This window comes from Mastomys coucha, unplaced genomic scaffold (genome assembly GCF_008632895.1).
Source record: "Mastomys coucha isolate ucsf_1 unplaced genomic scaffold, UCSF_Mcou_1 pScaffold21, whole genome shotgun sequence".
Lineage (NCBI taxonomy): Eukaryota > Metazoa > Chordata > Mammalia > Rodentia > Muridae > Mastomys > Mastomys coucha.
In genome coordinates this window covers 124,881,679-124,903,478 of record NW_022196904.1, presented here as the reverse complement: position 1 = coordinate 124,903,478, position 21,800 = coordinate 124,881,679, and the positions used below count along the sequence as shown (strand labels likewise).

General features: G+C 46.3%; 1 protein-coding gene across 2 annotated transcripts in view; it reads left to right on the top strand.

The window, feature by feature from the left end:
* Window positions 1-17,847: 17,847 nt before the first annotated feature.
* Window positions 17,848-21,800, top strand: part of Mki67 (marker of proliferation Ki-67) — a 27,112-nt gene continuing 23,159 nt past the window's right edge. Inside the window, exons 1-3 of one of the 2 annotated variants that reach the window (XM_031388649.1) lie at window positions 17,848-18,315; window positions 20,275-20,353; window positions 20,442-20,557. In XM_031388649.1, coding sequence (XP_031244509.1) covers window positions 18,224-18,315; window positions 20,275-20,353; window positions 20,442-20,557 — 287 coding nt within the window. In that variant the 5' untranslated portion in view covers window positions 17,848-18,223. The remainder of the gene's footprint in view (window positions 18,316-20,274; window positions 20,354-20,441; window positions 20,558-21,800) is intronic. The other variant, XM_031388650.1, reaches the window with a different exon arrangement.

Sequence of the window (21,800 nt, the reverse complement as noted above, 5' to 3'; positions counted from 1 at the left end):
CTCTTCTTGGGCCTAGAGATGAGTCTCTTCTAAGTGTGGTGTTTGTGTAAAACCTGCCAACATCCTCCTCTATAATTTAAATCTCCCTGCATTTCTTACAATGCCTGCTAATACACAAACCTGATGTAAATCATTACTGTGCCTTTAAAAAAAAAAGGAAATAATGACAATAAAAATCTGTACCTGTCCCTTCCAGGCAAGGTTTATTTTTCAAGCGCACCACAGAAGTGGTGTCCATCTGAGCTCTCAGTGCTATATCTCTGAGCATTGGGCACTGCTCCTGTGAGAGGTGAAAAAGAACATGACCCTGGTTTGTGATGGTTTATGGGTACTCTTAGATGGGGCCACACTGCCAACTTGGCCTAGGGAGGTTCCAGTGAGCATCTCTGGGGCCAGTGAATTTCAGAAAGACCTGCAGGTCACCTCCTCTGCTGAAAAACATCTGTATGATGTGGGCCAAACCTCTCCAGTCCCTGAAGATGGGATTCCATCTGTGCACTGGGAATGGTGCCTGAGGCCACTGAGAAAAGTGATGAGCTAGGACCCCAGCTCCTGCAGAGCACCATGTAAGTGAGGCTGGGCATCTGGCTGGATGCTCATGCTCAGTCCTCAGCTGGCATCTGGATCTCAGATTACCATGTCTGGTCTATCAGAGGCTTTCTGCTCAGCTTTTTGAGTCATCTTATCAGAGTCCACCCCAGGGTTCCTGCCCCCACTACTGTGTGGTGGAGTATCATAGTTAGGAGTCAAGACATCTGTAGGAAGCAGAAGTGGGGAGAGGCCTTCAACAACAAGCTAAACACCGTAAGGGGAGAAGAAAAAGCCTCTCAGACACAGCAGGACTTCAGTACTGGAGGTCTCCATCTGCAGACACACATAGTAGATTTGTATCCCACTGCCAAAACGAGTATGGTTACAGAAATAGTTTTAGGTTCTCTAGATTTTTTTTTCCCTCCTTTGTAAAATAAAAGCATAATCAGGCAAACAACACACCTAGACATTTGGGCTCCAATTAAGAAGGCCCTGTTCGACTAAACCACCAACCAAAGAGTACACTTGGTGGGACTCATGGCTCCAGCAGCATGCGTATAGTAGAGGATGGCCAAGCCGGTCATCAATGGGAGGAGAGGCCCTTAGCCCTGTGAAGGTTCTATGCCCCAGTGAAGGGGAATACCAGGGCCAGTAAGCAGGAGAGGGTAGGGTGGCAAGCAGGGAGAGGGGGAAGGGAACAGGGGTTTGTTCTTGTTGTTTTTTGTTTTTTTGTTTTTGGAGGGGAAACTGGGAAAGGAGATATTGTATGACATGTAAATAAAGAAAATATCTAATTAAAAAAAAAAGAAGGCCCTGTTCTCAGGGTAGCCCCCGAGTGTGATCTCTCTCTATGTCTGGGTCTCTGGAGTATTCAGAGTACCAAGGTACTTGGTGCTGGGAAGGTTGGGAGGAGCCTATAACTCTAGCAGGATGCCCAGCCAGGGGCAGGTCCTCCTTGTCAACTGTAGCTGTTCTAACTCATTGTCCTTGCTGTTAGTTCCTAAAAGCTCAAGCAGTTTCAAAGTTAAAAGAACGTTTCCTGCAGCGATTCTCCTCTAGATGGCAGCAACACTCAGAATCTTCCGCTAAAGCTCGCCTCTCAGGCCGCTGGCTCTTGTAAATCCGGAGTGATCCCTCCCTTGCGGGCAGCCTGCCTTGGACACTTCAACTTCTTACTCCTCTTTAGCACGCTGCCTCCCACAGTAGACACCGAGCATCACAAACACTGAGAGTCGAATTGCGCAGATAGGCCATGCTTCCAAATTGATCTTATTTTTGCAGGCTGATATTTTGTAAGTTGATCAACGCCAGTCGTCACGATGTTGAGCTGCAAAGTTTTGAAAGCATTTGTCTCATAATGTGTGAGACGGTACGTGACTCCACTTCATTTAGAGTTTTTCAACCTACCGTGATTATGTTCTAATAATCCTGAGGCTGGGTTTGGTTTTTGTTGCGTGGTCCCAAGCAGGGCAGAAGAGCAGTCAGGACTCTAAGGACTGCACTTCCCCTCTTTGGTCTCCCAGTGCATCACTGAACAGTGCAGTGTCCAGGCACTAACGCTAGGTGGTGACTTGAAGCCACCGGCCTCAGGCTGTCGCTTAAGCGGCCCCTAGCTAGGAGACTTTATTAAGCACGGATCCCAGTGCAGGCAGGGCGGGGCTGGGCTCTGCGCCTGCGCAGATCCCCTAGTTTCCGCGTTACATCTATAGTGTAGTAGCCTGACGTGGCCGCCAGGTGACGCTGTGGTCCCAGCCATCGTGCTCCCAGGCCTCACAGGCCACCGCAGTGGTTTGCGGACTGGGCAGAGGGTGGAGCCTAAGTGAAGGAAGAACTGATCCTTTGCTCTTCCAGGAGATTCCAGAAAGCTGGGTTTTTGTTTGAAAGGCAAGCTACCCACCACTTTTGAGTTTAATACAAATTCCTTGTTTACAAGTTTTGTGACGCTGAGAGATCTGGCTGGGGACCCTGACACCAGGCCTTGTCCTGAATTGAAATTTAATCTCTACGAGTTAGCAGTTCCTCTAGACTATGCTTCAGCAACAGCTTGTGACTCCGCCCTCCAGGTAGAGCCAGGAACCTAGCAAATAAGACTGCTCCTGCCTCGCCCTCCCCTCCCCTTCCCTCTCCGCTCCCCCCAACCCCCAAGTGTCCCCAGCCGACCTCTATTCCCTCTTCCTCTCTCCTCTCTTTCTGTTCTTCACTGTTCCCTTCATTTCTCTACTTCTACCCCCTTTCCAGGCCCCCTCCCCATCCTCACAATAAATCTTCATATTAAGTCTATCACATGGCTGATTCCTCTGGAAGGACGACACCTTGGCAGGGCCAGCTGAGATGCTCCCTCCCGCTGCATTATTATTACACCTGCCTTTTTTTTATAAACACAACACCACGTAATTGAGGAGGCCCAGAAACAGGAATTACCTGATCCGGAAGGAGTTGAGACTCCATGACCTCAGGGATGCTATGGGGTCTCTCCCTGCCTACCCACTGCCAGCCTTGAGACCCCTTCCTAGAGAAGTTTTGCGCTATTCTTTTGGTTTTATTTGGTTTTATTTATTTGGTTGGAGATTTGGGGTTTTATTAGGGGCATTTGTTTTTTGTTTTGTTTTGTTTTTTGTAAATGGGGTGTGGCTACATAGCCCAGACAGGCCTTCAATTTAGGGGCTTGTCCTGGATTGCAGGTGAACATCATCACACCGGGTTTCTAAAGTTAAGAGACGGGGCACTTCATTTTAAAGCCCTTTTTTCCCTCCTCACAAAACCCCAGGTACACAGAAGTAGATAGTCACAAAATGAACTCAACCCCATGACTGTACCTCCCAAGACACAGTAACCGACATCATTCATGTCCATTCTTGTTTTGTTGAAGAAAGCTGCAGATAACATCTCTCTGCTTTCACAAATACTGCATGATAGCCAGGCATGATGGAGCAAGCCCGGAATCCCAGCACTCTCGAAGACAATGCAAGAGGACTGGAGTCTGCAGCCAGTATAGACTACATGGCAAGATTTTCAAAAAATAAGCAAACAGAAAGACTGCAGTGGGCATCCCCAAGAGACAAAGACCTTTTTTTTTTTTTTTTTTTGGTTTTTCAAGACAGGGTTTCTCTGTATAGCCCTGGCTGTCCTGGAACTCACTCTGTAGACCAGGCTGGCCACGAACACAGAAATCCGACTGCCTCTGCCTCCCAAATTCTGGGATTAAAGGCGTTCGCCACCACTGACCAGCGACAAAGACCCTTCTTAAACACTAACACCATCGCTGAGCTAACCGTACTGCCTCACACGGACAATATTTCTTGGATATCATCAACTATTTCCTCAGTACTCATATTTCTCAAACTGTTTCATGAACGCGAAGATGTCATTAGCAATTGATGTTTCCCCCCCAATTGTACCCAAATAAGGACCATGAATTGCATTGGGTCAATTCAAATATTATTTGAATTAGGGTTAATTTTTTCATACAGTCAAAGAGGCAGATAGGATTTGTGTAATTCTAATAGTTTTGATGAACAGAGATTTTCTTGTATGGTAAACACATCAAGCAAAAATATAAACTGGTGTCTATCCCTCCTCCCTTAACTAACCTGCCATCAAATAGGCCAGAAGGAACCACTGACCTGTTGCCAGCTGCTATCCGGAGATGTATGTAAGTGGAACCAAATGGGCTTCTCCGTCCTGCCTCTGTTACTGAGGTTCAGCCAATATTAATCAATATTTCAGTCTTTTTCCATTTTCCTTTCATGTTTCTCTGTCTGAATGTAACACAGTTGCCATCAATGTATCCTGTTAGGAAATACCTTTGTTGATGGACATCTGGATTGTTCCCAAGCTTTGGAAATAAATTAGAAATAAACTTTCATCTCTCACTGGTGACTGTCCAGTAGTCAAAGTGCTACCTTAAAAAAAAAAACGATGATGTCTACATAACTGTGTGAGAAGCCAGGTAGAGCTGGGCAGGGAGGCCTTACCCTCTGCACTCCCACCAGCCAGGCCTGGGGCATTCCACTGTTGCACAGCACACTCTGTGCTCCCTAGAACCTGCTGCTCCTCCTCCTCCTCTGCATTTCACTTTCATTTTGACAACACATTTTCCTTGTATGTAGAAATCCCCGTGGACAAGATTGTCTTTCTACTGAAAGCCCTTCCCTGTAGTCTTCCTGAAAAGTCTTTCTGCAGAATTGGGACTCCCAGTCTTGGCTAAGAATCTATGGCTTCCCTCATAAGGGTCTCTCGTCTGTCTGCCCGCACCCTCAACATCCATTTCCTCCTTCATTGTACCAGGCTCTGCACAGGTAACTAACGGCTCTCCTTGTATAAGGGTGGAAATGGGCATGCAGGGAGGGCACACGGTGCTGACAGCTCTCAGAGATCCTGGCCTGCTGTATGTTAGCATTCTGTCTAAACTCCACCCCCACAGATACCTGGCAGCAGCCAGGTATGCTCTTCCCCATGGTTACCTGGCAATGGCCAGGTAGGCCTGGCCCTAGAGAAGGAGCCGCTTGCCCCCTCCTCTCTCTCTTACTCTCTTATTCCTGCTTCTCTCCCTTGCCTCTTGCCCCTTTGTTCTCCTCTGTCCCCATTTCCTTCCCCCCTCTCTCCACATGGTCATGGCCGGCCCCTACTTCTCTACTCTCTCCTTCTCTCTGCCTTTCTCTGCCTCTGCTACCCTCTTAACTCCCCTCCCCATGCCCTAAATAAACTCTATTCTATACTATACCGGTGTGTGTCTTGTCCCTCAGGGGGAGGGGATGCCGAGGCACCTCCTCCCCCCACACCTCACTAGAACATATTTTTATAGCTCTTTCTCTTTTTATGATCACAACACTGTAGAGTACCCAAAAGGATCTGCCTTGGCTCCTGATCCAGTTGTAGATGTCTTTATCAGTGGGAGAGTAAGTCTGACATCAGCTATGCTAGGTTTTTCTGATCCACCTTTCTCATTTTCTTTTCTTTCTTTCTTTTTTCAATTTGAAAGTATCTTTAATTTCATCCACATACATGTACAGATGCAGCTTTTCACAAATGCAAGGGCATACTCATGTCATATATCTCCCATCTGTTTTTACTTAATTTCCTAAAGTCTAGCAATTCTATGAATTCATATAATATCATGAAAATATGCAGGAATCTTTTCCAGCATACAAATGGAGTATGAAGCTGGGCAGTGGTGGCACAGGCCTTTAATTCCAGCACTTGAGAGGCAGAGGCAGATAGATCTCAAAGTTTGAGGCCAGCCTGGACTACAGAGACTGGAATATGATACCACAGAACTCCTCCTTCCAAGTCATTGCTCTGGTATATTTAAAAATAGGTAGATATTGTGTTTTGGAGCAGCTTTAATTAAGGTTTTCTGAGAGTAAGCACACAGTCCCCATATCCTCCCTCCTGCCCCTTGCCCCAGTCTCCTCTATAAAGAATGATCCATTTGTGACAACCCAGGAGCCACCACTGACACATTATTGTAAGTGTTATAGCTCTGAAGAGTTTCCCCAATGGAGGAGTTGGCAGTTCTAAAGGGAACAGCTTCCTGCATGGAGCCATTGCAGCTATGAGAGGGAAGTTTTCCCCAGTGCAACTGTTAACAGCTTCAAAGGGAAAGGTGTCCTGGCAGTCCAAAGCCAAGGATTACTACAAAATCACACTATGTACCAAACCTCACAAGAGATATATTGGGAAAGACACAAGGTGGCTGCCTCTGCCAAGGCGAGAAGCATCAGAGAGCTAAACAGGACACAGGCTTGTGTAGGGGTGAGGGATAGGGGGAGGGGCTCCAGGGTTGAGATTTCCACAGTGGGGATTGATGAGATTTCAAGCCGAGCCCAGATCTGTGTGTTTTCATACTCAGGGACTGGCAAGATTGTCATGCTCAGAGATTGGTGGCTTTTGATGAGTTTTTAAACCCGGAGGTGGGTTTGGACCTCTTACCTCTTACTACAGTTTTACAGTCTACAGTTTTACATTGCAGTCCTTAATTGTGAATTGTGAATTCTGAATGTACAGCATGTATCCAGCACCCAGGGGTCCTGAAGATGAGAGGTGTCACTGTAGGAATTCCCTCGTGTTCCTTCTGTTCTTCCGTCCCTGCCACCAAGCACCACTCTTTCCATAGTCCTGCCTTTTCCAGGATGTTGTGTGGCTAATTCAGTATGTAAGCTTTCCATTAGCTTGATGGCTACTTCTTTTTATCAGTGAATTACCAGCATTCCATTGCGTTCTCTAGCCTGGCCCACTTTTCAAATGCTCAGGTTCCCTCGCCTGCCTATGTTGAAGGAATCCTATTCATACTTCTTTCCATGTACGAATTCAGAGGCATCTCCCTTCCAGATTTTTCCCACTGCATTCCAGGAGTCAGTAGGCTTCCATACAGGCCAGTTCTACTTCAGGTTGCTTTGTTTGTGAGAGAAAGTCTCCCTGTGCAGAGCAGACTGGCCACAATCTCGGGATTCCTCTCCCTATGCTGCCTATGGGCTGGAGAAGAGGCGCAGGCCCCATGCCCAGTTGTACTGTAGGCCCTCTGCCTACAGAGCCAGAGGGCCGTTTCCTTCAGGCTGCAGGTCCCAGGCGAAGATTCTGTGAGAGGGTGAGCAGAGTTTGAGCCATCTGATGACTGTCAAATGCCAGTTGCGGTTTGCATTTGGGGGACTTCGTGATGATTTCCACATTGGCTGCACTAGTTTGCGATGTATGTATGTTTTCACACATCCTTGCCAGGAGTGTTTGTCTTCTGCTCTCTTGAGGATAGTCATTCTGAGTGGTGAGGAATAGAATCCCATTCTGTGTACTTCTAATTTGCATTTTCCAGATACCTAAGGATAAACACCCTCCCCCATATCTTGGCAATTTGTATGCCTTCTTTAAAGAACTATTTATTCAGCCCATGTGTTCATTTATTGATTAGATTGTTTCATGGAAATCAACTTTCTCCACCTTTAGTTTTTACATCGGTTCTTTCTACCCCATGGATTCTTCAGGTTCGTCTCTTGATCACATCCCATGGTTCTTGGCCATGCTTCCTTTTTTCCTTTACGGATGCCTGAAGGCTCTGTCCAGTGCTCCCCTACTTATATTGGAGTTTTGAACGTTCCCCTATTTGTGTTGGGGGACCTGCTCACTTACTGAATGGGAGAGAAATGAGCCTTCCCTGCTTCCCTTTTGTTCATTTGTCCTTCTCACATTTATTATTTCACCCCTCACCCCCCCACACACACACACAGCTTTTGTGTTTGTGGCCATCTTTCTTTCTCCAGTGTATTCAGAATCCCTCCCATGCTGTTACATACACTTTCCCTGCATGATCTAAGTGTCCAGTGTGTGTCTCTCCTCTCCATCCCTTCCCTTCCCTTCCCTTCCCTTCCCTTCCCTTCCCTTTCCTTTCCTTTCCTTTCCTTTCCTTTCCTTTCCTTTCCTATGTTTTCTGTTTCCCATCTTTTCTCTCTACCCCAATTTTTACTCTCTAATATTTTCTTCTGTACCATCTAGTTTCTTCATAATATGCAACACTATGGATTGTTGTTTTGGTTTGGTTTTGGTTTTGGTTTTGGTTTTGGTTTTTCAAGACAGGGTTTCTCTGTGTAGCCCTGGCTGTGCTGGACCTCACTCTGTAGACCAGGCTAGCCTCAAACTCAGAAATCCACCCGCCTCTGCCTCTCATGTGCTGGGATTAAAGGCATGCATCACCACTGCCAAGCGGATTGTTGTATTAATTGATGCTTTCCATCTTCAAGTTTCTTGCTTGTTTAATATCTCATTTTCCAGCTCAGTCTCTCTTCCCTGTTGGTGACTCTTATGTGTTGCTGACTTTCTTATATCTACTGAGTGGATTTCCTTACGTCACTCATATGTTTGTTTGTCTCCTCTGTTAATTCACTGGGAATCTTTAGAGATTACAGGCTGGGTGTTTGTTTTTGTTGTTGGTGGTGGATTTTTTGTTTGTTGTGTTGTTGTTGTTGTTGTTGTTTGGGGGGGGCTAGAGCACTTTAACCTTTGGTGTTTGGGAATTTGGGAGTTCAATAATGATCTTCTATTTATTTTATGTATGTGAGTACATTGCTCTCGTCAGACACCCCAGAAGAGGGTGTCAGACCCCATTGCAGATGGTTGTGAGCCACCATGTGGTTGCTGGGAATTGAACTCAGGACCTCTGGAAGAGCAGTCAGTGCTCTTAACCACTGAGCCATCTCTCCATCCCCGAATTATGATCTTCAATACCAGCATTTTTCAACCTGCTGGTTGCCACCCCTTTGGCAAACCTCTGTCTCCAAAAGTATTTATATTATGGTTCATAACAATAGCAAAATTAGTTATGAAGTAGCAACAAAAACAGTTTTATGGTTAGGGGTCACTGCAACCTGAGGACCTGTGTGAAAGGGCGTCAGCATCGAGAAGGCTGGAAAGCACTGGCCTGGAGAAGCCATCCCTTTCCCTTCTTACATTTCTGTGCTGTGATTCATGTAGCTGTGGATTGGCTACTCTTCCTTTTTCATTTGGGTATCTTGTTAGTTGGCAGCTATTATGTTACAGACTTTTCTGGGGGAGACCACACACACACACACACATTTACTCACCCCAGAAAGGGAGGCCATGACAAACCCAAGTACAAACAGTACCAAAGTCCAAGTTGGTGAACCAATGAGTTTTTATTGGGATTCCTTACAGGACTATGGGAGAAAGATTATTTACAGGAGCAGAGAAAATTCAAAGACAGCTACATCGCCAAAGCCCATCCCAGCATGGGTTACAGCTCACACAGCTAGAAACCTGGAGGGGCCCATTGCATAGCCTGCTGCAAGTCCTTTCCAAGTAGCTCAGTTGGCCTAAGGCGCCTCTTGGCAGTGGCTCCTCCGAGAGAGTGACAACCAGCTGTCACTTCCGCCACTTCTGCCACTTCCTCTTCACTGTTTACTCTCCAGGAGGGAAGAACCTACTAAACTTGGCCAGCCTGAAGCTGTTGTGTTTGCTTTCTGTTTGAGGTAGTTTCCTGTAGAATGGAGTGTTTCATTCTCGGAAGAAGCTGTTGCGCCTTAGCAGCTTACTCTTGCCTGCTGATCCCAAGTACCTCTCAGAAAGGAGAAAAGCTGCTTGTGGGTGGGACCTCTGCTTCCTCTTTCTCACTCTGTCAGGGCTTTGCCAGAGCCTGGGGCCTGTGCTACCTGCTCCTGTGTCTCTGCTGTTTTCTCTGTTTCAGCTGGCCTGTCCCCTCCAGGGGATCTCTAGCACCCTTTACTCTGAAAGTATAGTTTCTTTGTTATCCTGACTCTTCTCATTCTCGAGTCACATGGAAGTAACCTATGATCTGCCATCTTACCCAGAAACTCTGATGGATAGTTCTAGGGAAAGCCACACAGAGAGAGGCTGGATTGCTCCTGAGCAATGACATCAGTTGGTTTCCTTGCATGATCCAAAGTGGACTGATGAATCTTTTAACTGTGCTTTCTTATCCCGTCCCTCCCCGCTCTCTATTTTCCTCCCTTCCTGCCTCCCTCCCCTCTCTTTTCTCTCTCCTTTTCTCCTTCCCTGCCTCCCTTTCCCCAACCTCTTCTCTCTCCTCTCCCTTTTTGTCTGATATCATTGTGAACTCAAGAAATTTAAATATTTTTGATTGCTTCAAATACAGTCATTTTAATTTTTACCAAAAGATGAAATGAAAATTTCTCACGGGTGGATAGAGCAAGTGGCTTTATTTTGGCTTCCAGGCCCTTTGACAGAAGCCTGGCAGGTTTTAAGGCCACCCTTACTTTTTGCTGTAGTCTAGTGTTCTAGAGTTACCCCGCACAAGGTCTGCCCTAGATCTGGAACTGCCATTTCTAGGAAAATCTGGGTCCACTTAGTTAAAAAAATGTGTCAAGCTATAGTTTAGAGGGTAAGGGCACTCTCAACTATTTGGTAAGTTCTAGGTCTCTTCCGGGAATCTGTTATGGTCACCACTTTCCTTTGCTCATTTTTAGTGTTAGTTTTGCTACTGTTAGTTTTGATTTTGTTTTTAGAGTTTTATTTTATGTGTATGAGTATAAAAGAGATGAAGAAAGGTGTTGCTCGTAGCTTTGGAGGCTCAAGGGCATGGTGCCAGCATCTGCTTGGGTCTAGCGGTGCCTCCTGTCTGATAACCATGGAGCTCTTGTTAGAACTTGCTCATCCTTCCTTCCTTCCTTTCTTTTTTCTTTTTTTCTTTTATTAATCATTTCATTCATTTACATCTCAACTGATATCCTACTTCCCGGTTACCCCTCCTCAAGCCACCCATCCCATAACTTCCCTCTCCTCCTTTTTGCCTCTATGAGGTTGCTCACCCTCCCATCCCACCCTTCCAGTATCCCCCTACACTGGGGCATCGAACTTCCACAAGACCAAAAGCCTCCCCTCCCACTGATGTCAGACAAGGCTGTTAGCATCCAGAACCTGCGGCAGATATATGGGCGGGTCCACAGACCTGTTGCCAGGACAATGGCCACCATATTCCCAGAATCCATTGGGTTCATCTCCCACCTTTACCTGGACTGCTACGTCACGACATATATATATCTTTCTCTCTTTTTCCTCTCTCTCTCCTCTCTCTTCCTGCGCTGCTACCCCCCATCCCCTCTTAATTAAACCTCTTACACGTGGAGCTGTTTGGGCCTGGTGTCTGCAGACGCGTCCGCTGCAACTCGAACCCCATCAAAGGCCATCCTCTGCTACATATGTATCTAGGGCCATGGATTCCTCCCTGTACATTCCTTGGTTGGTGGTCTAGTCCCTGGGGTGCTCTGGCCAGCTGATGTTGTGTTGTACCACAGGCAGGGGCCTAGGCTGTGGCCTGGGTCTCTCTCTCCCCAGTGCTGACCTGTGGCTGGCTGTATGGTGCCTTAGTTAAAAAGGAGGCAATGTATAAATGAGATATTTTATTGTAGGAAAGAGAAAATAGGCCGGTTGAGTAGAGAGAAAGAAAGGAGAGGAAGGAGACAGAGAGAAAAGAGAGGAAGAAAGCAAGAGAGGAACAAAGAGCAAGAGAAGAGAGGGAGAGCAAGAGAGGGAGTGCAGAGAGGAGGCAAAGAGCGAGAGAGTGAGAGTGAGAGTGAGAGGGTGGGAAGGGAGCAACCGCCCCTTATATTGTATGGGGCATGGCATGCCTGACTTGTGGTCAGATGACACGGTGTAGGATCCAGCTAGAATGCTGGGAGCTTGGGGAATTGTCTGCCTGATAGAGCACACATCTCCTTCAGGGGCAGCTGTGAGGGGTTGTGACTGAAACAGGAACCAAAGACTCAGGAGTTATGGCCAAGCTCCTTCCACCGTCTGCAAGCAGAAATTTCCCACAGGGTTCCAGGGCTCAAAGCCAAGTACTCAACTGAGCTTAAGTTACCTGAGCAGACCACTGCCCTACACTGCCTCACAATGTTGTTCTTCCTATAGGGTTGCAATCCCCCTCAGCTCTTCCAGTCTTTCTGCCAGCTCCCCAACCCGGGTACCTAAGCTCAGTCTGATGGTGGCTCCACAGCTTGCAGCATTTAATTCAAACCTATGTAGAAGGACTCTTCAGCTCTGGTGACCAGAGGACTACACTCTAGACCCCTCCTCTTAGAGGTGCCACTGTTTACCCAAATCCTGGCCCTAGGAAAGAAGCTCCTCGCGTGAAAACATTGGCCGTCAGAGAATACCTTACTGAGAGAGACTGTTTATACCTCCTGTGGTCATACGGACATCTCCAGTTAACAGCCAGGCTCTCCTCTTGTCTGTTTAGAGGCTGATAGCTTTGCAGAGTCCCTTCTTACCTTCCTGCCTCACATCTGGGTAACTGATTAGAAAGTTTGATGCTTCGTCCTTTGGAGCCCGGAGACTCAAACCACGCCCTGCTCCAGCTGCTCTCCTACAAGCTTCACTCCAGCCCATTGCCCTCCTCCACTGCCCACTCTCAGTTCCCAGTCTATGCAGACCTGCCAGGAAGTAGAGAACATAACCAGCAGCAGACGTGCCCCTCTCCAATCTACTTACAAACCAGCCCAGGGTGGGGATCCTTTCTGCCTTTCCAGACGACTTACAACGTACACCACTTCCTTAAATTTATGCCGGTATCCCTTTTCCCTGGAGTGAAGAAAGAAGTTCTGGTTCTATGACGTTCATATCACCCTACAAACCCTGCAATGACATAATGTTATCTATAGTGCTTCCAATAGAATTATTGAAAACTGCTTACTTTTTCCAGGGTATTTTAGCCTTAGGAAATACCAGTTTCCTGATAGACATGTCATTCAATATGCTTTGAATTACTTTTGGTTCTCTAGGTGGCCAGTGGCTATCCTGATGCCTTTTATACTATTTTGCTTTAAGTAAAACTTTCAAGATTTTCATTTCTTTCTTTATTTAGTGCAAATTTATTTTTTGGTATATTTGTTTAACATTTATTTGTATATTTTGTAAGCATTCAAATAGTTTGAAAGTCAATTCTTCATGTACCACATATGGCCATAACACACACACACACACACACACACACACACACACACACACTCACACACGCCAGCAAAATAAGATTTAAGAAATTACCACTTCCTAACATTGATGTTTTAAGGTAAAAAAAAAAAAAAATCTGTTAGGGTGATAATAAAAGACTTTGCTGATAGCAATAATAAACCTAAGTCCTTTTTATGATGATGGAGAATGAGTTGTGGAAAGTTGTGGAACTTGTCCAGAGTTGTTGTTGAAGTAAAAGAGAGTATGATCTGGAAAGGTGGCCGCACTACTTGTTAGAGTGTTGATCATGATTGCTGAAGACTGGGTCCCAGGAATGCAGATATCCACGCAGGCCCTCAAGGAGTTTTCTCTTTATTTTATTTTGTCAGAATCTGATTTTTTTTTTTGTTTGTTTGTTTGTTTTTGTTTTTGTTTTTTTGAGACAGGGTTTCTCTGTGTAGCCCTGGCTGTCCTGGAACTCACTCTGTAAAACCAGGCTGGCCGTGAACTCAGAAATCTGCCTGCCTCTGCCTCCCAAGTGCTGGGATTAAAGGCGTGCGCCACCACTGCCCAGCTCAGAGGAGTTGTTATGAGCGCCTATTAATACACCCCATGGAGGGGCAGAGCATGAGCTGCCCCTTACACACCCCTGTGCATGAATTGCTGTCTGCCAGTGACTTTTCTTGTTGCTGGAACCTAATACCAGACAAGAAGCAACTTTCAGGGGACGGGGGGTTGTGGGGGACGGGGAGGTTATTTTGGCTCACCATTTGGAATTTGCTTAAAGAGCTTGCAAGTTTCCAATCCTTACACACATCCTCCTTAGGTCGCCAGCAAAGCCATTCTCACTATTCTTCAGTCTTCTGACTGACCCATACACTTCCAACAACTCTACAGAACCAAAATGTGTGTGTTTCTTAGACAAAGCAGCCAGGAGAGCCTTGAGTCAGCAGCAGATTACTAGGCAAGGACACAAACGTCTGACAGATGAGACATTTAAACATGTACAGGGAGGTTTTCAAACAATGTTAATTTGAACAGTTCAAATCAAAACCATTCTCCTTTTTTGGCCAAACTAATTAGCAGGACATTTTAAATGCTAATGAAGAAAAGATCTGGTATAAAGCAGGTGTTTTCAAGCATTGAACTTGGTGGACAGACTGTGTAGTCCTGGGAAGACAGCAGTTTGATAACTGAAGTATGGAGTGCTTGATAAAAGACTAGATTTTGGAAGCTCTAAGATGTGCATATCAAAACAAGGTTTTGTCTCAGTATGTTCCTCAGAGCATTTATTAGAATAATAAAATATTAGGAGAAACCACCAATGCTCAAATAGAGGGAAACAGAATTATCATTATAACATTTACCTATAATAAGATGTTTATAATGAAGGAATGTTTAAATGAAGGAATAAACAATTTTATTTGTTTATATGTATTTGTTTATTGTGAATATGAAGAGTATATATGCATGTTTGCATGTATCAAGGCACACTGTGTGTGTAGGTGCACATATACATGGGTACGGAGGCTGAAAGATGACCTTGAACCCTAACCCTAACCTGAACCCCCTTCTGGAGATTTCTCTGATTGCTTGGTCCAGAGGTGGGCCACCTAGTGTGAGAACTCAGCTGCTTTTCTCCCTAGAGAGAAAAGGGGAGCAGAACATGTCTGCTCTGAGCATCAGAGAGCCTAGAACCTGCCAGCGGGGAGAAGCTAGGGGCTGAGCATCAGAATCCAGAGGTCAAGGAAACAGGAGGCCCAGGAACTCGTGTGGCCTCAGAGCCTGACAGGACTCTGAGTCTTTCCTGATGGCAATCAGAAGCTCTAAAGGAAGGAGGCCAGGGAGGTGACCTGGCTCAGTGTGGAGCAATGATGGCTCTACAGAGGGGTCCACGCTGAGCTCTAGAGGTCACCCGGGATTGCATCCCATCCTCTTCAGTGCTGAGACAAAACAAGTAGAGAAATGGTAACCGGATTTGAGAGAAGCAAGGTCCTATTCATGCTTTGGGAAGTTTGCCATAATGGGGGCCCTGTTTCTCAAAGAGCCACATGCAAGTTCAGGGGACAGAATAGTGCTGGAGATATGGCATTAGTGTGAGGAGCACTGCAGACCTAGTGAGGACCTGTGGGGTGATCTGAAAGGAAGGACTGGGAAGGTGGACTCCTGCTAGAGGGCCTGGATCCTGGAGCAGCGAGGAGTTTGGGCCAGGAAGATAGAAATCAGGCGGTGGTGGCATGGGGTGGGCAGCAGTGAAGCTAGTCAGCCTCTCTGCAGGCCGTGGGCACACTGACTATGGACAGACACCAGTCTTTCCATGGCCCAACAGACTGATACCACGACCCCTCCTCCACCTTACTTTCACAGTAAAATCTTCTGTCTGTGTTGGGGAAACTGAAGGGAGCCCAGTGAAAGTGGTGGCGAGATGCGGGTGAGGTAGGGCTTCACATGCCCCCTTGACAGGTGACAGCAGTGTTAGGCAGACAGAGCCCAGCAGTGCTGGCTGTCAGCAGCCCAGGTGTTTCTCTTTGCCCTTGGGCGGATCTCTTTGGTAAGGTCGCTGGAAAAAAAAAAAAAAAGTCGGCATCCTGAAATTTCAGGATGAGCCAAAGTGAGACAAAGTTAAGGAGTTGAAGCTTAATGAGAATATGTGCTTTAAAGTGAGGAATGGGGAAGAGAGTAGGGGTGTTTTTATAATGCTTAGGTAGTTTTACAAAGGTTTTTTATATGATCCCAGGGGTGGGGGCTTCAATGACATGGCCCCTATAAGCTCACATATTTGAAATGGTTCCCAGTTGGTAGGGCTGTTGGGGAAGGATTAGGAGCTGTGGCTCTGTTGGAGGAAGTATGTCACTGGGGGTGATCTTTGAAGTTTAAATTATCCACACCATTCTGAGTTCTCTCTCTCCCTCTCTGTTGTCCTCTTCCTCTCTCTCTGTTCTATGTGCCTTGCATTTGTGGATCAGATGTAAGCTCTCAGCTACTTCTTCAGGGTCATGTGCCTGCCTGCATGTTCCCCACAATGATGGTCATGGACTCTAACCCTCTGGAACTGTGAGCCCCAAGTTAAATGTTTTTCTTATAAGTCGCCTTGGTCATGGTGTTTTGTCATGGCAGTGGAAAAGTAACAAAGACTCTTAAAGTTACATTCCTCGAGGCCATAATTTAAAACAAAGCATAGAGTGTAAATTTTAAGCACATTTTAAAAAACAATTAAAAACATATGAACGGAGGGCTGGAGAGATGGCTGGAGGTCTTGCAGCTCTTGCAGAAAACCTGAGGTCAGGACTCATTAACTACTTCAGGTACCTCACAACTGCCCGTAACTCTAGCCCTGGGATATCCATTGATCTCTACTGATATACAGGTACCTGTACTCATATCCACATGGTCAGACATAGACACATTTATACACATATTCATGATAAAGTAACAATTATATGTGTGTGTATGTGTGTATGAACTGATCTGCTTTTTAAACCTTTTTATCCATATACATATATAGATACATATGGATATATATACATATATATGGATATATATACATATATACACACATACATGTGTACATATAAACATATATATCCATATATGTCTCTATATATCCATATATATATATATATGAGGTGATTTGCTTTGCTTTTTTTTTTTTTAATTTTTATTGCATTTGGTAAATGAAATCGTGAAATGCCCTTATGGGTGCATTGCTTAGGTTTGGGGATGAGAAGGCAATGCCCAAGTGTCTAGAGTAGAGCTTGGATCCTGACAGCCCTAACAAGGCAGGCTGGACCATCCATCCTCAATAGGCTAATTAAAGAGCAGGTGACAGTGGGAAGCACAGAAAGGGGATGTATTCAGTGTGGCTTCATTGTGAATAGGAGCAAAGAGGCCCAATGACACCCTAAATATATCAAAGTCCTGACCAGAGGTCTAGGTTTCGAGGCCAAGAGGTATGCTATAACTAATCAGCCTGGATCAGGGTGGTTTAATACACTGGTTCCCCAGGGTGATCTTTTGTGGCTTCATACTTCAGGCTTGTCCTTGAGACCTTGAGGAGAGGGTAGACATTGGTTATATTGCCCCAGGAGCAGAATTTTTACAACACCCTCCTGGAAGAACACTGATCCAGGAACAAGAGGAGGGAGCATGAGAAAAAGAGGGCAGCAAAAGCATGGCTACTCTATATTCATCTGACTGGTACCTGGCCTCAGAAAACCCCACCTGGTGCCCCAGGATCCCTATCTTGGGATTTGCAGGTGTGGTCTTGGACAGGTTATTTCAATTGGCATTTTCCCCCGAAACAGTAAAGCAAACTTAATTATGCTGCAGCAATGACTCTAAGCTCTGGTTGCGGAAAAACCGTGCCACTGCCTCCACGTTCACTAAGCAGGGAGAGATTGTAGCATGACTGTAATGATGCCCCCCAACGTTTTACAGGACAGTTTGAGGGACACTAAAAGGGCAGGGAAACAACCTCAGGTTACCCATGAGGTGATGTGTGTAGAAACCGCAGAGGAAAGGCTTTAATTTTAAAAATATAAAGCTTCTAGCGTTAAGCAAGTCCGTGTTTGATTTCTGGAAAGGGAGCCTACAAGTATCCTTGCCTGTTTTGCTGATGCGGAAAAAGCTGGGACCCTCTGCCCCGCCCACCAGCCCCGCCCCGCCCGGTCCGCCTTCCTGATCGTTTCTCTTCTACGTCCCGCTTCGCTGGCCTGCTCCTGGCCCGGCCCCGCCTACCGGCCTGGCTCCTCCCATCTGTCTGGCTCCGCCCCACCACCAGGCCCGCAGCCTGGCCCCACCTCTGGACTCCCCCAATCCTACATCGCCCTTCCCATTGGTCTCACGCTGGCCGCTTGGCCCAATCGCAGCACTTAGCGCCAGAATTTGAACCGCCGTTTTCGTTTGAATCGGGCGGGCGCGGCGGGTAGCCTTGGCGCGGAACCGCCTTGGCGGACACTCCGAACGGGAAGGCGGGCTGCGGGCGGCGGGCGGCGGGTGGCGGGCGGCAGGCGGTGGGCACCAGGGACGCGAGCGGCGGGAGTGCGGGTCGGGGCGGAGCGAAGGCCACGGGTGGCCGTGGTCGGTCCTCCGCGGCTGAGGAGCCGAGGGCTCTGACGCGGGCTGCACCCGGTGAGCGGCGGATAGAGCTGGAGTAGACCAGCTGAGGAGCGGCCCGGCGCGGGGGCCCTGCGAGCTTCCCTGGGAGGCTACTCCGCCCTCGGGCGCAGTCACTGGCTCCGGACTGACGGCCAGGCGGACCATGGCGTCCTCGGCTCGCCTGGTCACCATCAAGCGGAGCGGCGAAGACGGAGCACACTTCCCGCTGAGCCTCAGTTCCTGCCTGTTTGGAAGGTGAGTGCGCGCCGGGGCCGAGGTGACCCCGGGCTGCGACCCCGCGACCCTACCGCCCTTTGCGTTTGACAGGGCTGTCCCTGTAGCTTGTTTGGAAGTCACGCTCCGCTCATGCACTGGGAGCTTCCTTTACACTTGGTAGACGCGTAGCTGACATCGGTGGCCCGCACCTCCCGCACTGCCGGCTGTGGCTCTGGATGTTTCTGGAAACATCAGCTAGGCGAGCCCTGCTCCAGTGCTCTGAAAGAATCCCCTCTTTCCCTCCCGGGTCAGTTGGATAGCAATCTTCCCTGAGGCCTTCCAGGTGGTTGCTTGCGTTGCCTCTTGTGCAAACTTTGACCCTTCTGGCTCTTTCTGCTGCGTTTGAAATGTTACCTTAGAGGCTGCTTTAAAGAAAGTCTCTTCTAACACCATGCAGGTTGGTGACTGGGTTTTAGATTTTTGTTTGTCTGTCTGTCTTCCAATAGACTAAATTCCAAGGCAAGAGCTGCCTTGTTAATGTTTACATCTCCAGGGTCCCGTATGGCGCCTGACACTTAAGATCAATCAGTGTGTAACACAGAGTGAGTGTCTGGTAGGAAGATGGAGGTCAGGCGAGAATGGTAGTTCTCTGACATTTGGCAAAGGCTGATGACAGATTTTCATGTCACCCTGGGAGAGGTGTCCACCGCTAGTACTGCTGAGTAAGGAAAGAGACTTGGCGTATTTGACAGCGAAAGGGGCGTTGAGGAATTATCTGGTCCAGAATGTCTGTGGCATTCTTTATGTGGTATGGATTGTGGTGATCTTTCTGCTCAGTAAAACTGGGTTCTAACATATGGTCTCTCTGCCTGCTGTTTTGATACCCAAAACCTCTTTTGAGAATAGGGAATCTGTAAGAGTAAAGAACTTTCCATAACTTTGTTTGGTTGTTGTTTAAACTAAGGAAGTAAATATTCTTGTCACGAGTGTCATCATTCATTTTGATCATTCTGCACTATTACTTAAATATACTTTTAACGAGTTTTAAAAATTCTAAAACAATTTGCATTCGGTTGGGTGGTATTTATTGTAAGAGGTATACTTAGACTCCAGAGGTTCATAGGAAGACAGGCAGTGTATAGAATATGTTCTGGCTTTTAAAGTTCACAATGGAGCTATCAGCGAAAAGTCCTGGTTTGTGGCTGGGTTAGAATCGTCCCTTCTGCGCTGTGCCACCACCAGGCTAGCGTTCTAGAAAACCATTCTAATCTAGATTCTGCTTGTGGATTAGTGTTTGTATTTCGAAGACATCTGAGTCTGTCAACTTCGTGTGGTTTTAAAACAACTGACATGGATTAACTGTGTGCCCCATACTCAAGTGATATATACAACTATAACTGAATAGCAACACAGGTGCTGGTATAGATCTTTTGTGTATGAAGAAACTGAGGCATTGATTATCCACAGCACATTTTATGCTATAGTTTTCTGTGTCCTTAAACACCCATATTGTTATAAACACATTACAAAGTTCTGCTAAGCTGGACAGTGGTGGTGCATGCCTTTACTTTAATCCCAGTACTTGGGAGGCAGAGGCAGGTGGATTTCTGAGTTCAAGGCTAGCCAGGGCTATACAGAGGAACCCTGTCTTGAAAAAAACCAACCAAACAAACAAAACAAAAATCAAACAAACAAAAAAAAAACCCAAAGTTCTCCTAAACTGATAGAAAATTCTCTTTTATTTGTGTCTTGTAATTATAACTACTTATATGAGAAGTAATTGTGTGTTCTAGTATTTTCTAGTATAATTATTCTGGAGTACTAGAAGTCTCCATCTTTTATGGCTGCCAGTCCTTCTGCAGCATCTTGTCAGTCCTGTGTCGTTACACTTATAATCTAAACATACTAGTCAAATTCTGCAAATATTTCGAAAACTTGAGGGTTTCTTCTTTTTAGTTGTATACCCTCATAAAAATCTTTACTTTTTTTTGTATTAAGGAGTATTGAATGTGACATTCGTATCCAGCTGCCTGTAGTGTCAAAAAAACATTGCAAAATTGAAGTCAAAGAGCAAGAGGTAAGTTGGCTTTGGAAATCGACTCTTAAAGCCTTTGAAGGTGACTTGAAACAAGTCCTTAGTGTTTGCCTCTCTTCTCTCCTTGTAGGCAACATTATATAATTTCAGTTCTACCAATCCAACGCAAGTAAATGGGGCTACTATAGATGAGCCTGTGAGACTGAGACATGGAGACATAATAACAATCATTGACCGCTCCTTTAGGTGGGTGAAAACTAACTGGGATGAATTCTGAATACTGTCCTTTCTTTAATCACAAACTAGTACCATCGTTGATCCTTCTTTGGTGTTGATGGATGTTGGAAATGTCTCACTCGTGTGTGTGTGTGTGTGTGTGTGTGTAGGTCCTTGGACCTGTGCCTGTGGAGAATAGAGGACAAGCTCAGGGGTGGTCTTCAGGATCTGGGTCAGTTTTTTCCCTGGTTTTGATCAGGGTCTCTAACTAGCCTAGGATTCACCACATAGGCTAGATTGGCTAGACACTCAAGCCCAGTGCCCTCCTGTCTTTGCTTTCCCAGTGTTGATGGTGCATCTTAAAGTTCCTAGTTCCTAGTTCCTAGTCCCTTAGTGAGTATGTTTGGTCCTTAAAGAACAATTTTGTTAAACTGAGGCAGCTGGACTGTGTCCTAACCCAGGACTGATGTCATCATAATAAGGAAAGATTAGCGTACAGGGGATCAAGTGAATGAGGGGAAGCACTGTGAAGAGGCAGGAAGAGAGCGACCAGGAAGAGGCCCAGAGGAGCCATTCCTACAGATGCCTTGGACTTGGACTTCCAGCCAGCCAGAACTATGAGCAGCAATTTTCTGTTGTTTAAGGTACTCTGTCTGTGTTTTAATTGTGGGAGTCCTAGCTGACTAATATACCACAGTCAATTAACAAGGGAAACTTCTACACCTTTGTGTGTGTGTGTATTCTCTCTAATCACAACTTTTCTCTTAGTAAGCCACCATGGCGGCTGTAAGAGAGAGGTGTCTTTGGACTCTTGCTACCTGTTTGTGGGGGTTAGTGGCATTTTAATAAGTGTTTTGCTGTGTTTTTCTTCTAGCCCAGCTAGCTCCCAAATAATTGAGACTGGACTATTTTTGGTTTTTTGAGACAGGATTTCTCTGTGTAGCCCAGGCTGTCCTAGAACTCGCTCAGTAAACCAGGCTGGCCTCGAACTCAAATCCACCTGCCTCTGCCTCCCGAGTGCTGGGATTTAAGGCGTGTGCCACCACTGCCTGGCAGAGTATTATATTTATTTAACAAGCTCTAAGGGTACAACAACTGAGCAGTATTACTCTATTTTAATTCTCTATGCTAATCTGGCTACCTCCCAGTCAAAATCCCAGTAATATTTGCATTTTAGTACTGATTTGACTCTGGGCTCCAGGTGTTTCTCAAGGTGTCTCTTAGACTTTCAGATTGCCTAATCATCTCCTTACTTTGCCTCACCTTGTTCCCC